The sequence below is a fragment of the Poecilia reticulata genome, linkage group LG18 (assembly GCF_000633615.1).
Source record: "Poecilia reticulata strain Guanapo linkage group LG18, Guppy_female_1.0+MT, whole genome shotgun sequence".
NCBI lineage: Eukaryota > Metazoa > Chordata > Actinopteri > Cyprinodontiformes > Poeciliidae > Poecilia > Poecilia reticulata.
In genome coordinates, this window is record NC_024348.1 from 9,985,488 (window position 1) to 10,001,320 (window position 15,833).

At 39.4% G+C, this 15,833-nt stretch overlaps 1 protein-coding gene across 5 annotated transcripts in view; it reads left to right on the forward strand.

Moving 5' to 3' along the window:
• The window catches only part of nwd2 (NACHT and WD repeat domain containing 2), a 52,487-nt gene that overhangs the window by 13,367 nt on the left and 23,287 nt on the right, over positions 1–15,833 (forward strand). For all 5 annotated transcript variants that reach the window (XM_008435465.2, XM_017310539.1, XM_008435463.2 and 2 more), the window contains 2 exons: positions 2,648–2,736; positions 14,393–14,509. In XM_008435465.2, the coding sequence (XP_008433687.1) occupies positions 2,648–2,736; positions 14,393–14,509 (206 nt within the window). The remainder of the gene's footprint in view (positions 1–2,647; positions 2,737–14,392; positions 14,510–15,833) is intronic.

Here is a 15,833-nt window from a genome sequence, read left to right on the forward strand (position 1 = left end):
CGAGCCGCACGTTTTGATACCACTTTTGTGGGTGGGCACGCAGCGGTACGAGCCGCATTAACGGTAATGGAAGAAGATGTTATAATAATAATAATAAACAGACATTCTATTGGGTGTAGAATAGGTGCCTGCCATGCAATGCATAAGGAGAGCAGTACTGACTTGAAGCAAGTCAGTACTGCTCTCCTTATGCATTGCTATGGCATGCCCCTAAAAAAAAAAAATCTAGGTGTAGTCTTGGACTCTTGGAGATCTCAGACTATTTTTGGATTTTAGTCCAAAAATAGTGACTCGGAAGGGAATCATCAGGGATGTGTGGCTTATTTCCGTGTCCGTCCATTACTTCTCCAGAATGAGGAGAAAGAAAGAGATGAAAATAAAGACTGTGACAGCACGAATAAAGAGACCTGACAGCACATATAAGAACGGCGTATTGTTCATCGCTAGTCAAACCAACAGATAGGAAAACTGAAGAGATGGACACACGGGGAGACAAAGCGGGCGGGTGTAGGATCCAGTCTTTGTTCTTCTGCATGCTGCTGTGTGGACGATGGACCCACACATACGTCAGGTTGCCATAACTCGTCATCATCCCACCGAAAGAAAAGCGACAGTTCCTCGTTACGAGCACAACACAAATAACAACACAGTGGAGTGTGTTGAGACGGAGAAGAGCTCCAAACATCCCAAATGCCTTAACAGGGACAATCTGATTCCACAAACACTGTCACTTTTTGCAGATACGTCCTCGTTTCTGTCACCAAAATGTTTTGTTTGTTGTACTAATGGGATGAGATGAGAGCAGCCCCCCGATGCAGCATCTGCTATATATTTCATGTGCATACAGTTACATGCATTTGGTTTGGGTTTGACATTTTGCCAGGGCTGCTGCGGGCAGATATCTGCTCTGTCACAGCCCCAAAGCCTTACTAAAGATAGACGAGAGATAGATACGTCAGAGTCGATTTCTGGACTCGTCCACTCACGCTGTGTATGACACGGTCAGCAGCTGAAGGGCTGTTTGTTGCGCGCATATGTGTGAGCTTCTCTGCCACACGGGGCAGTCTCTGTGGGGCATGTTCTGTTTTTAACTTTCCATCCACACCCATCGCAGACAAACAGAGAGAAACCAAGACTGGGCCTGTCCAAATACATTACAGTAACCATTTGGAAGATAGTTTTAAAAAAAAAGTGGGGAAACAGAAAGTGGGACACACAAACAAGCAGTGGAGTTCCCACTCTGCAACATGATACATAATGAACACTGTAGGGTATAAATGTTCATATATGACACTGGTGCTGAGACATCATGATTTTTTTGATAGACAAAATTCCAATTATGCTGAATAGATTTTTTTTTTTATTTTTTTTAGTTTTGAATAAAGCAACTGTGCTTGCTGGTTAAAATTTAGAAATTTAAAGAGAAACTTTGGATTTTTCATGTGTTGACTGTGGCTACTGTCGCCGTCTTGTAATTGGAAGATCGTAGATTTGATTTCAGCTCCTTCCTGTCACATGTTGATGTGCCGTTGGGCAACACACTTAACCCCAAGTTGCATAATTGTCTGCATTTTGCTGTATAAATGCATGAATGAGTGAATGTAGCTCTACTGTAAAGCGTTTTGGATAGTTCAAGCTACGTCCATTTACCATTCATTTCTCTAATTTACCTGATGTGTTGGTGAGTAATACTTTGTTTGCCGTTTATTGTTCTTTTAGTCACAAGCAAAATATTGTGACATTTTTTTTTATCTTGTACAAACATACCAACATAGCTCTACAACCTCTAGGAATGTTTTAGTGTTTGCTGCTGAAGAGCTACGGAGTGAAGCTTAATACCTCGATTTTCCCTTTGTCTACTTTTATCTTAAATTGCAGTCGACTTCCTCTGAATCTGTTGGCGTCATTTAAACATTTACTCATCCCTTGCTAATTCTACCCAGGTAATTCAGAGAACACCACATCAGCTATTAAATCACAACCCTCCAGTGTACACAGTTCCACCTCGCTGTCTCTGCTGTTTGCATCAAGTGGCCAGGAAGTTCAGTTTCCCCTTACAGTTACAGCAGACACCCACACCCAACTCTCCTGTAAAGACAGAAGAGAGTGATAGGTGTCAGGAGACGAGGGAAGAGAGCATGATGAAAGGGGGAGAAAGTGGATTCATCTGCTGGTTCAGAATTCACAAATAATTTTTCCAACAGATGGGTTTTCTGCAACACCCTGCCTAGAGCGGTGCAATAAAAAGGTAGAAAGACTAAATATTTGATTCACCATCTGAAAAGAGTAAATGTAACTCGATCTTTACTAGTCCACGATGCTGTAGATTATTAAAATGACAGGACGAACTTTCATGATGAATCCTTTCGTGGGGTGCAATGATGACATGACACAAGCCCAATTTTCTGATCTTGTCTTTGAAATGAAAAACATGCGTGTACATGCCACTAAAGTAAGGCGGACATGCGTTGTACGCTGACACACTTAGTTTGTTCTGCTGCGTTTGACCTGTTTATGGTCATATGAAAAATAAAATCAGGAAAGAATAAATACGGGGAGAAACATAATTTGCAGTTAAATAATCTCACAAGAGTTCAGCTAAAATTCTTTGAATGCTGAAGAACTCATCATGTTTTCTGCATTTCAGACACAGAAGCAGAGAGGAATGCACTGAAAGAGCATGTCTACCCTAAACTGCGAGACTTCTGCAGGGAGAACTATGGGATTGAATTCCAGGTAAGAGGCCGTCTTTGTCCTTTTTATTGTTTTTGCATCCAAAGAACGAGAACGTTCAAAGTTGTTTTTTTTTCCTAGGTGCCTTGCAAAGCTACACGTACATTATGTCTTTTAGAGCTGTTTGGAGGTGTTACAGGCGCCTCGGGCTGCGAGCGTGAGTCTGTTTCTCTTCAAGCGGACACAGAAGGGTAGCGGAGATAAGGCTCCCATTGGTGAAGTTTGGCACGCATGTAGATGTGGATAAGGCAGTGCGATGCGAGGGCTTTCCCTTTGTTGTTGTTGTCGTCAGGGAGCAGCCGCGTCCTCTCTGCGGCGTCCACTGATCCAGATCATTTGCATTTCAAATCAATGGACGCAAAGAGATTGCTATCAGAAGCTTGTTTGTTTAGCAAGGAGAGTCCTGGAGGCAGGGGACGCAAAGGGAGTTTGATTTCTGCCATACGGTAATTGGTTCCTGGACAGCTTCATGGCATTTTTGACGAAAAGGGGGAACCTCTGACTTGTTTATGATGACAGTGATCACCTGATTCTCCTTTTAATGATTGGGAGCCAAAGCTCTGCTCAGAGCGGTATATGGTTGTCCTTACCTTACAGTTTGTAATGATTACAGCATCCAGTTTTACACCCTACATGTGTTATTTAATTACCAATTCCAAACATTGGGTAAAAAGTTCAGCGAGTGGATTAATAAGCAAAGACTTAATCCATCTTGTTTGCCATCGGAGCAATCGATTCGTCCTGATTGTTTTGTTTCAGAGCATCTTTGTTGTAAAACTCACACTCTGCGCTGTAAGGCAGATTGACCTGTGGTTTTATCCATTTGGTAGCCTCTCGTGATGAACTCACATTTCACACATACATGGACAGAAGCGTGTGCGATAAAAGAAGATAACAGAAGACTCTGGGCCACGTGTCTGTCTGGTGATTCAGCTCCCTTCGATGAAGCGTGAGCTGAAATGATTATGCAGAAGGCCTGGAAGTTAATACCGTGACTCACTTGCATTGCTTTTCCTCCTCCCCCTTCTTCTTCTACTCCTCCTCCGCCTCATCCTCACCTTCTCCATATGAGAGTCGCCTCCTTGGCTGGAATCACCTTTTCACTGGCGCTCGCTGATCATGCGTGCCAATATGTGTGACCACGTTTGGCTCATGAATCATTTGCCGTGTGAAATCCTTTTTTTTTTTTTTGCCCGTTCCGTGTTGTGGATTTTTTATCGAATTGAACTCGTTCGTTCTTTTTTTTCTTTTCTTTTTGGATTCATAATTTACGATCAGTCCCACCTCCTTCACATCCACGCACCCCTCCCTCCGTTACTCGCACACGCTTGTGCACGTCCGCTGACACACATATGCCAAAGCTGCTGCCGAAAACCAATTCTCCCAAGTCCCTCATCATTTGACTCAGTTTCCATACGGAGCATTCCCCAAACAGGATGGAGCAGGATTGCGGGAGATGAAGCGCCGGGGAAATGGGCCACTGAAATCCAGCCCAGAGGCCGAGGGTCGCGTCCTCATTCAGTCAGCGCACAGCTTCCTCAGCCCTCTTTAGCAAATTTATTCCTCTGTATCCTGCTCCTTTTCTCTTTTTAATCAGTCCCTTGCATCCTTACTCTTCTCATCCAATATTCAAAACCGAACCAAGGCGAGAAAATAAGTGGTTACAGTAGAGAGGTTCCTCAAGCGCAACTGTCTGACAAGGTGCAAGTGAACAATTGAAGAAATACTTTAATGGACACCAAGAAAAACCTTCATATTCAGTGTGAGAACTAATTAGGGTCCCATCAAATTGCCACCAATTGAGCTGATAGTGAGACACAAGCTGCGTTTACATCGTCTCAGGAGAAAAATAAGTGTTTTTGACACCACACAGAGACCGCGAGCTGTTATTTGCAGGGCCAGATTACAAGCATTACTGTCTGTTTCCTCCACGACTGCTTGTTGTTTTGGAATGAAGCCTAATTGTCAGTCCAGTTTGCTGTCCAACGGTTTAGATCGGATCTTGATTTATTTTAATACTTGTGTTTTTGTAGGGAAAATTAAGAAACAGGAAGCAAATAACTAAAATCTAAACTAGTAAATATATATACATTAAATATGCGATTTACCAAAAGCTGAGCTACATAAAAACACAAACCATTTTTGTAAAAAATAAAAAAAAGAAGCTAAAAACATTCAATTCTCTTTCTACTTCTCAGTAATGTACTTTGTGTTGATTTCTCACATTAAGTCACAATAAAACTTATTTGAAAATATTTTTAGTATTTTCAATAATAAAAAAAAACAACTAGTCAGAACAAGTTCAATTTTCCGGGTCATTTGGGAATAGCAACAGAAACATAAAATTTTAACTTTTTTCTGTTTTGCAGGTTGAGCTGGAGGTTTTCTATTTGCTAAAACCAGCAAAGTCTGAGTTGTATTAATTGAAGGGATTCTTAAGGTTCTCCTGCTTTGTTATTGGCCAACAGAAAACAAGATTATATGAAACAAGGAGCATCTTATGTGGGAATGCAGTTACTGTCATCTGATGTTGCCAAACAATAATCTTGATTTTCTTACTTTTAATTCAGCTGTAAGACAAAATTAACTCCTCTCTTAACCAGGAGTTAAACAGTATATAATAGCAGCTAACATTGCTGCCATCATCCTCTTAGTATAGTATACAGTGTTCCGCCATTGTCACTTTTGTGAATTTTAGTTCTTGCAAAACAAGTGGAACATTTAAAGACGAACGGAAAACAAAGCTTTCTTAATGTATTCCATTTTGCCTGTATTTAAAGGGAGGAGAACTGCCTGTCACTGCTTATTATGAAGGCTGGATTTCTTTAAAAAAATAACACCCACTCATAAAGCTACTAAATCTATTTTTCATCTTTTTGGGAAGGAATTGAAGAGTCAAACTTAATCATATTGTAGAGCTAGAAAACCTAAATATAAAACGGAATCCGCAATGTGTCTTTTCCTTCGTTTTTAGACCTGAGAAGTAATTTTAAACAGTACTTTTCTGACACTTAAACAGCCTTTAGAGCTACATCTTTTGAAAGACGACCAATTATCTGGAGGATGACATGCTGTCGGGAACAGCAGGGCACGAGTGCCTGTTTTTAACAGGAAACAGACCTGTCTACTATCAAACGGGTGTGTAGCTGCTTATTTGCAACAAGAAAAAAGATGGAGTTACATCTCTGACTCTTCTCAAAAGCCCTTTGTAAAGGAACTGATGATTCTTTAATTCGGTGAAAATGTCAGATTTTCACCTACGACAAGCAATACCGTCTGCGGGTGACCGGCTTGGAAACCAATAAAATGTGAGGAAACTAAGTTCAGACAGATTTGTTAAATGGCTTGATAGAAGGTGAACTAAGAATAATGTTTTCACAGCTAGATTATCGGGGGTTTTTTTACCTTTATTTATGCAGGTTGTACAATTGAGATCCAAGATCTCATTTACAAGTGAGACCTGTTTTGATAAAACAAAAATTACAAACAAATCAACAAAATAAGCAAATAAGAAATTTGATGACCTAAAACCTAAAATAAATAACCTAAATAAATGTGAGCTCAAACTAGATTTTTCTTTTTTGTCTTATAAGAAATTTGAATTGTACCAATGAAAGCCTCTTGAGTAAAATACAGATTGATTATTTGTAGAAATGTCAGACTTTCACCTGCTTCTATTCACTGCTGCTACATTTTATGCAATTTTTATGCATTTTATGCATTTATGTTGACATGTATTATGAAAACACAGTTACAGCCTCTCTGGGAAGCTTTAAAATCCCTGAATATGGTGCTGATTTGTTAGATCTAAAGAAGATGCTCCACATAGACCCCATTTCTCTTAGATTTTGTTCCTCATTAATGGACAAATCTGCATATAAATGAGTTCACGCTAGAACTGGATACTTGGCTATCATTACCTTCTCTCTACCTGGACATTGTCTTATACCTACTCAATCAAACAGAAAAAAAAATTCCAGACATTGTTTAAAATTGGGTGTGCCATCCTAATTGCCTTCAGGCTGAAATATATATATATATATTTTTAAATCAAATGCACTTGTCGTTTTCTATCTGTTTACCTGGACTTTATGATTCTCATTTTGTGTCTCATTCTTCTCTCAGTCTGTTGCTTTCCGTCTCTGGCAGCCGGCCATCATCTCTGTTCACCGTGTGTTTCCTCTGTTTAGTCCCTATTCAGAAAAGCCAGCTGCCTTCTCATAAAAAGATGCTGACAATCGATGGAGATAATCAAAAGTCAAATATGAAACATGTGTGGGGCTTCGCTGGCGCTGTATTTATAGATAACCCACGGGAGAGTTATTCATTTGGTAGAGGATGTCTCACTTATCATGTCAGTTTGTTTCTGTAAAATCCGGTGAACCTTCGGAAACAACAACTGAAAAGACATTGCTCTACCATTCTACAGATTTAAGTAGATTTTCTGGGTAAATATAAACATATGCTGCCCCATAGATCGAATGTGCTCTCCAAATGCCCTCCAGTAACACCTACACGCTCTCCCACACTTTTTGCCCTCGAGCAGGTTGAGACTACCTCAGCCTTCTTCCAGCCAGCGGCCAGTCTGTCTAAGAGACAACTTTCTGCTCTGCACTTTACACTTAACTGGTTGGTGGGAAAGGCTGATGATACCCAAAGGATCCATTGCCACCAATGTTTCTCTGAGTAGAGAATTAAATGGACTTTGAGTGCAGGCGTGGTTGAAATGCAACATGTGTGCCCTGGGATGCAAATATGCTAAAAGGCTTCTCATCTAAACAAAAAAGAAGAAAAAGATATTGGTGTCTGGAGAAATGTATATTTTGACTCAACTATTGCTAAGAGATGAAAACAGATCTTTCACTGTACACGTTTGTCCCAATCCATTTGAAGAATCGATAACTATCCTCCCCACACAACCAAAGTGTAGCGGCAGAGTTCTTACAGCAATCTGTGCAGAAGTGGAGCTGTTTTGCAATCTTTAGATCTTTATATAAGTTATAAAATTCATCCACAGCTTAATTTTCTTGTTTTAATACTTTTAATCGTCTTTATAACGGCACATCTTCAAGGTTTAAACAGTTCTTTAGGGGACTTAATCAGTGCCTGCTCATGCATAGCTCTGAATTATCTCCATCTACGGGAAATCCCAAAAACAACCCTGTTCCAAAAGCAGTGTTACTCTAGCTGATATGCCGTGATAATATTAAACAAATTAAATTACAACAGAAATCTTTAGTTGCCTTAGAGAAGCAATAACAAAAGTGATAAATGAAGAACTCTTTCACAATGTCCAATAGAAAACTATATGATTCAGAGTATCTACTCCTAATCTAATGCTGGGAAAGGGGTTTACATCCAATGAAGTATTATATCTCTAGGATGTCACTCCTTGTCATTTCTGTTTGATGTAAGGAAAGGGTTCCCTAGAAAATCCTGGGAACATATGAAGCTTAATTTAAGTAAAGTTAGCCTTAATATTATCCATTCCCCTGGTTGGAATGGATAATATTCCTACCAGAGAGCAATGTTTATGAGGTAAAATTACTCTCATAATTTTACCAACATTTTTCTTCCCACTTGAGCAATTTATGACACTTCATTGTAGAAACAAACATTTTTGTTGAAAGAAGTTAACTTAAAATAATTTTTTTTCTTCCTTTCCTTCATCACTTTCTGCAGGTTTAATTTAGACCTCAGTAGTAATATTACATGCTGATTTTTAAACCTTAACTCTGAAAACGATGATGTTTTGATGGAAAAATGTAGTGTAGCATCCACGAGATCAAGGAAAAGTGAACGCCCCAACAGGCACTGCACTCCCAAGACACTGAAATATCAAATGTCTTTATTGTCAAATCAGTCTGACATAAAAGAAAACCCAACACAACCACTGACGTTCAACATATACCAGGATTAGATTGGCTAAAAATCATCTTAATAATTAAAACATATGACAATTAAATATGGTTTCATTGATTCTCCTGTTACTAAATATGTGTTTGATGAAAACTTTGTGACAATATTGCATTTACTAATTTTTGGAAGTATGATCCAACTGAGTGATCATACTCAGTTGGTATGATCACTCAGTTGGATCATACCAACTGAGTGATATGATCCAACTCAGTTTCATCTCTCTGCTGGTTTCATCTGCTTCACCAGATGAAGCAGATGAAACCAGCAGATGAAACCAGCAGATGAAACCAGCAGTTTCATCTGCTGGTTTCATCACCAGCAGATGAAACTAACAGCTTCATCTGCTGGTGAAGCTGTTAGTTTCACCAGCAGATGTCACTAGTGAGGCATGAATGAAGCATCGAGTAATAAACCTTTTTGCAAAGCAAAGGGCTGGAAAGCTTCATTGCTTCCTGAGGCTTAATTTGCCCATCACTACCTACAGATGTGTTTATATATATATATACTCATACCTGAAGAAGGGGAATATTTTAAATATAAAGGAGCAGGATACGGTGTCTGCTCCAGCCTATATTATTATCTAAGGAGGAAGTTCCGATTCTCTTCAACTAGTACAAGCTCTAGACCCCCCCTGCTGGTTGCATCTGACCATTACATCAGCTAGACATCAACATCTTCAGCCCAAACTGCTGGTAAAACATTACAGCTTTACCTCTTAACATCAAAAGGATAAATGTATCTCTGAAATAACCAAATTTCAAATGTATCTCTGAAATAACCAAATTTCAAATGTATCTCTAAAATAACCAAATTTCAAATGTATCTCTAAAATAACCAAATTTCAAATGCATCTCTGAAATAACCAAATTTCAATCCATCACACAAGCAGATGGAAAAACAACAAAACGAGCATAACAACATTATTAAATGTTTTATAAATGTACATTCTTAGTACAAATGGGTGAATTTATCATCTCTGAATGCAGAATGGGATCTGCAAAGCAGTTGAAGAATCAAACCCATCCAAAATGGCTGACTTCTGTGTTGGTTCTGAGGTGCACATGTTTGTTTTGCACAAGATAGTTGGTCTGTTCTGAAGTTTTGCGGTTTGTAAAGTAACACTGGGTCCCTGATAAATTAAAGTTAGACAGTTAGTTACATGTAACAGTGTAATTCTAACTCACATTGTTTCTTAGTTTCAAAACAGTGTTATCTGAAAAAAGCTACGGATGGAGCTCCTGCTGTACGGAACCTCTCTATTATTTTGCTTCAGAAAAAAAATGTCCAAAGTGACAACTTTGCATTTCCACGATCAGGAAGGATGTGATGGGAATTATCAAGCTTTTTCCCATGGCTCAAAGCTCAACCAGAGAAAGCCGCGTTTCCATTTGCTCTGGCATCTCATTTAAGTCGATTTTAAACCTCGGGAACAGTATGACGCAAACTGTTGGCCATTTTGGCACAGTGGCTGTTAAAAACTATGTTATATAAACCAAGAATAAGTGAGCACAGTCGAACACAAGAAGACACATTAACCCATAAATAGCAAACATAAAAGTAGCAGCAACCACCTAACACAAAGGGATATCATTTGAGTCACCAAGAGCATTAAACATGTTAAGAAGTTTCATAAAGTCAAACAGCTTTAAATCATTTCTCGTAAAAAGGATTAGCACTTCCTTTGAAAAAGAGGTCGTTAAAAACATTTAAAGAGTTGATGGTCAAAATACTCCATCTTATTTGTTTCATATTTAAGGAAAAATAAATTTGTCAGTGGGTTTGTTGGCAAAGCCTCATTATTTAACAAACAACATGTGTTTAATAAAACTGCTGGCAGTACTGAGCTTGAATTCGTTAATGTCGGAGCCGTATCTATTTTTACTCGTCTCTTGCCTTTAAGTCGTTCTCATGTTGGGCTTTTTCCCGCCTGATTTCATGCCCTTTCTTCCTGGGCATCTTGGGCTGAATCCCAAACTCTAATAGTGTAACATTCAATAAATAAAAAAAACAACAACATTAAAAACCTCTTCTCCTGCACTTGACCTGCCATGGGCAAATGCCTCGCAAGGGCATCGGAAAGCCGCTTAGCGGAAGCTGCTTCATCTGTTATGTAAGCAACAGCACCCCCGCGACTGTAGTTGAGCAGGAAGCGTTGAGGAAAGGGAAGTTATCAGGGAGAGGAGCAGTAAAGTTGCCTGAAAGAAAAACAGAGGAGTGAGGGAGGGAGAAGAGACCTGAAGAAACAAATCCAGTCCCGCGGGAGTCTTCTCCTTTGCTTAAGGCGCTCTGAACGCTTCCCTCCGTTCTGCTTCTCTTCGTCCTTCTTTCCTTCGTTGGCCTCTCCATCCAAGCCCGGCAGGTGAGGGCGCAAATTTAATCAAAATATCCTCGCCGCATGCACGCTGCGAGTAGGAATGAGTAATGTCTTCATTTAGCTTTTAATTACTGTGCATCCCCCCAATCACCTGCTGCAACCTTTCTGCAATCAGGGGGGCACTCATCTCACTTCATTCCTCTCCCCTCCGGTCCTTGTCAACACAAGTCCCATCACGGCCACCGACACATGCGCTCTGGAAGTAGATTAGTGACACTGATACAGTGTGACGGATGTGCCAAGCAATGAGGATTTCACAATAAGCCAATATGAGGGATGTTTATCAAGTGTGCACACAACTGAGTGGGAGATTTTTTTTCTTTTTTCCTTTTTTCCCCCCAAAGTACCATAACAGTCTTCTGGTGGGGGAGGATAAGAAGTATATTTAATCAACCAAAGTGTCGTTTTGATCCCACACTCTCATGAATTACTTTCCTGCTGGCTGTGCCAAAGCAATTTGCTCTTTACCAAAAAAAGTTCATTGCAAACCATTCTTACAAAGCTTACAAAGACAAATATGTTTTTGGTTTTTGGTTTAAACTTAGCCACAGTCCCAGCACTTTCAGGACTGTTTGAGATTTGTTTGTTTTTTTGTCACTATAGTGGATTTTATTCATTGCATTTTAAGCAGGAAAGTGGCAGAAAACCTTCAACAAAGGTCCTGAGTTTTAGAGTGGAACCTCACACTGCGCCCTCAAAAATTTTGATCTTAAAGTAAGTCTAGCATTGGGCTAAAATCAGTCTAAAAGTGAAGATTTAGTGGTTTACTAAACCCGGTTTGAGATGTTAAATACAGCTAAGCTGAAAATATTTATATCAGAGGCAGATTTGCAACAAAATCTTTCATTCAACCAAGTTTTCTTCCTATAATAACACAACATTGCAAAGAAAAATCAGTTTTGTGTTTGTGTTATTGCACATTTTTATAGCCTTGTCGTTAATAATCAGTGGTTAAATCTTTATTTGCATTGCATCAACCAAAGCCTTTTTTTGATTACTGACCAGTTTTTGGATATTTCCACTGGTTTATCTTTGGCAATAACCTCCAAACGTTTGAGACTGAAAAACCTTCTGGCTACCTCAAGTTCCCTCCATCAAATCTCCATCAGACTCAAGTCAAAAATCTTGCTCGGACTCTACAAAATGTTAATATTCAGAAGAAACTTGTTAGTATATTCCAAGCATTAATTTCAGCGTAAATAAGCCCAGAGTCTGAATAACTTTAAGCTTCCCTGAAGTACGTAAAAATAAGACGTAGGAAAGTAACAATAAATCCAGTTTAGAACAAAAATATTTATAAGAAAACTAACATTCCTATTGTTTTTGTTTTCAAACATAAGAAAAGTTTCTCAGTTTATAAACTGTTATTTTTGTTTTACACGTGCCATCACATATAAAACAGACATTTTAATGAATCATCATGTTTGCCTGCATTAACCTTTTGTCATCTACAAAATGTAGCTAATTTATTATCTGTCCCTGTTATCTTTCATTCAACCACTTGAGGAGCTACTCAGGCCTGAGGCGAGGTAATCTTCATTAGTGCAGACTGAGCACCTGCATAGAGCAGCACAAAAGTGATTTATGGTTATTAAGATGACATTTACATAAACAAAACACATACCTCTGACTAATTTGTGCAGTATATGTTATGTTGTTTCATGTATAAAATACATCGGATATAAAAAGTCAACGTTGGAGTATTATTTCCAGTGCATCTTTGTATGTAGGCGCAGCTACGCAATTGTGTCTGTGTTGTCATTTTGAAGCTTGTAAAGTTTGACATTTTAAAATGTCACCTCTTTACTGTTTTTCCAATAATCTATAAGTTCATCTCTCTCCCATCTCAACAGTTGATTGTGATACTCGACATACTGACATGATTAACGGTGGAGAAAACTTGGAGGTTGCAATAGGTTTTCACTTTTTTTTTGTTTTTGTTTTTTTTTTTTTTGTTGCATCTATAAACTTAAGTTTTAAAAACTAAACTTTCTGAGTTGAGTCTAGATTTCCCCCAGAGAAATCCAGGACTAAATGAAGGCTGTCTAGACTCAACTTTCAAATTGCATCCATTGCTTCCCGTGAGGAAACCTCCGGAGAGTTGACAGCTGACAGCAGCACATCTGCTCGCAGGTGCATGACAACAATCAAGTGTATGAGCAGAGGTGTATTTCCAGCCCTGTGCCAATAATGGCAGAGGCGAGAGTTTCCCTACCTGTCAAAGTCGAGTCACGTGTTCAATTTCTGGGTAAAGTGGCCTGCCAGTCATCCTCTCCACCAAAACCGGCAAGACGTGCCACTCGCTTTGCCGGGCTGAAGTCATTTCAAATGGCTTTTCTTTTGAGCAGAAGAGCACAAAGATATGCTCGGGGAGCCCACGCGTAGTAGAAAGGAAGGAGAGGAATCACGTGACAATGATCATGCATTTTTGTGCACCTGCATCCTTTATCTTCTCCTCCTTGAAAACTGCAAGGCCGTCAGGGATAATGCTGTGAGCCACACGTCAGAACCAGCAGGACTGAAGCTGTCAGAGAGCCAGGAAGCTGCAGCAGGAGGGCTTGTTGTCCTGTTCGATGCAGCTTCACCGTGGAGTTGGCCACACACACACACGCACGCACAACCCCACACACACACACACATGCAGGCTTACAGGCATTTCATCACGATTCTCTCCTCCAGCGGGAGATTCCCCTGTGGCGTGTTTACAGTCGGAATTGTGTCAACCGGCGGAACTTTGTGATGAATGCGTTGAGAGAGGACTCTTGTGAGCGTGTGTCCCTGCTCCGATCTGGGAATGATGTGTGTGTGAGGATGTATCTATGGCATGACGCAGGCTATATGTGTTTCTGCGGTAGAGGTTACAATTGGTTTTGGCTCCAAACCTGCTAATTCCAGTTTGAGCTGCAAACTATAGGGTTGATTTCTTTTGTTGAACTGATTCTTTACGTTGTTTTTCATTAGATTTAGGATGACTGATTGTCAGCTGGTTGATTTTTAGGATTACGTGCGATGTTCTTACCCGTGAATACATTTAAAGTAGAAACACAAAACATCTACCAGGTTCTATACTGCTGTGGTGGTTGCTGTTTATCCTTCTTTTTTTATTTTAAACATACTTAGTCTAGCAAAAGTACTAATTCATACAGAACATTTTCACATCTTGTCATGTTAAAATCACAAACTTTAGTCTACTTTAGTGAGATTACATGCAACAGACCAATTCTGAGACATGGCTGCTGGGATGCTTGTTCGTCCTGGAAAAGTGAAAAGTTTGAAGGGTGTGAATACTCTTGTAAGACAAACTACAGAAAATTAGTCCTGCACATTAACTGGACTAACTGTTTGGCAATATTTGCATATGTCCAGGTGGTGGACCTGTACTGGGGAGTCGATCCAGAGGAGTGGGACAATCCAGACCTGCAGAAACTCCGAATGAAACTTCTGGAGGAATGTCTGAAGACATCAGCCGGGCCATGCTTTGTTGTGAGTATTGCAAGCTTCCAAGGTACAATTAGACAAACTGGAAAGGATTCTGATTGTTCTGTTTTGCCTCGTAAACATAATTTGTCTTTTATTGCAGTTCCACATTGACAAAATTGTAAAAAAAAAAATTATGGAGGGGGAAAAACTAAATCAGTGTTGCCAAACTTTCTGTCTGTTCCTTTAAAATAAAACATAAGTGAAGCTTTTGTTTTTATTAATGCTTTAACTCTTTATGTTGCGCAGAATTTAAAGGAATTTTATTTTGTAATCCTGGGCTTTTCCATTTCCATGATTTCTTACCTCTGGTTAGCCAGTGTGTGTTGGTTCTCACATAAATCAGCCTTTTTATAGTTGCCTTTCTCCATGATTCTCTGGCTGTTTTTGTTTTTTTATCTGACACTTTTTGGCTTGATATCACAAGGGAAAAAAAAAAAAAAAGACTGGCTAGCTCTTACAAAAGCTACTCTCAGAGGATGAACAGCATCTGGAGTAAAGAAAGACGTTGAAAAAAATAAAAACTTTTTATGCCAACTTTAAAAAAAAATCATCCACCAAAGTTTGTCTCTTTAGAAGTAAACCATGAAGGGCTGAGTGGTGCCTCTAAAGTCTCACATTTTGCTTTTTATCTCTGTACTTTGGTCCGATGTGGCTCGGAAGTCTTTTGTCTCAGTTTGCTTTGGTTCCACTTACGTTTAAAAAGAAAAACACACAAAATGCAGGTTTATTACCGCCGCAGGTTATTTTCTCCATTTAGAATACAGAAAAGTTCACGAAACCATTCAGGACATCCCTTAAACTAAAAAGGACAAAAAATGCTAAAGTATTCTAATTTATAAAAACCTAATGGTGCATTTAATCCGTACTTCAGGCTTTGAGATCATTTCTGGCTTTGTTAGAAGTAATAAAACAGGGTCAGTGAGGGAGGAGCAGAGGAAGAGCACGAGAGAGGGGAAGTGATTGTGAATTATTCAGATGGAACAGATTGAGTATAAAGGTTGAGAGAGAAGTGAGAGTTCGCAGGTAAGGCATTATGGGTACAAAAAGAGCTCAGTTTCTAAGACATAACCCCTTCTCCTCAGAGCAAGTTTGGTGTCTCGTCATCTTCCTGCATGCACCGCTTCCAGATGCTGCTTTCAGTCCAGAAGTTCCCTCAAATAATAATTACACGGGGAAAAAACCCCCGACTATGATTCTGTCGTTCATTTATGCCTCATATTAAGCAGCTGAATCTCCATTGGAAACAAAGACTGGTCAGCCTTGTGTTGTAATCTGGCCTCTAGCACAAGCTAAATAGATAATAAAAAATTGCGATTTTTTTTTTTCT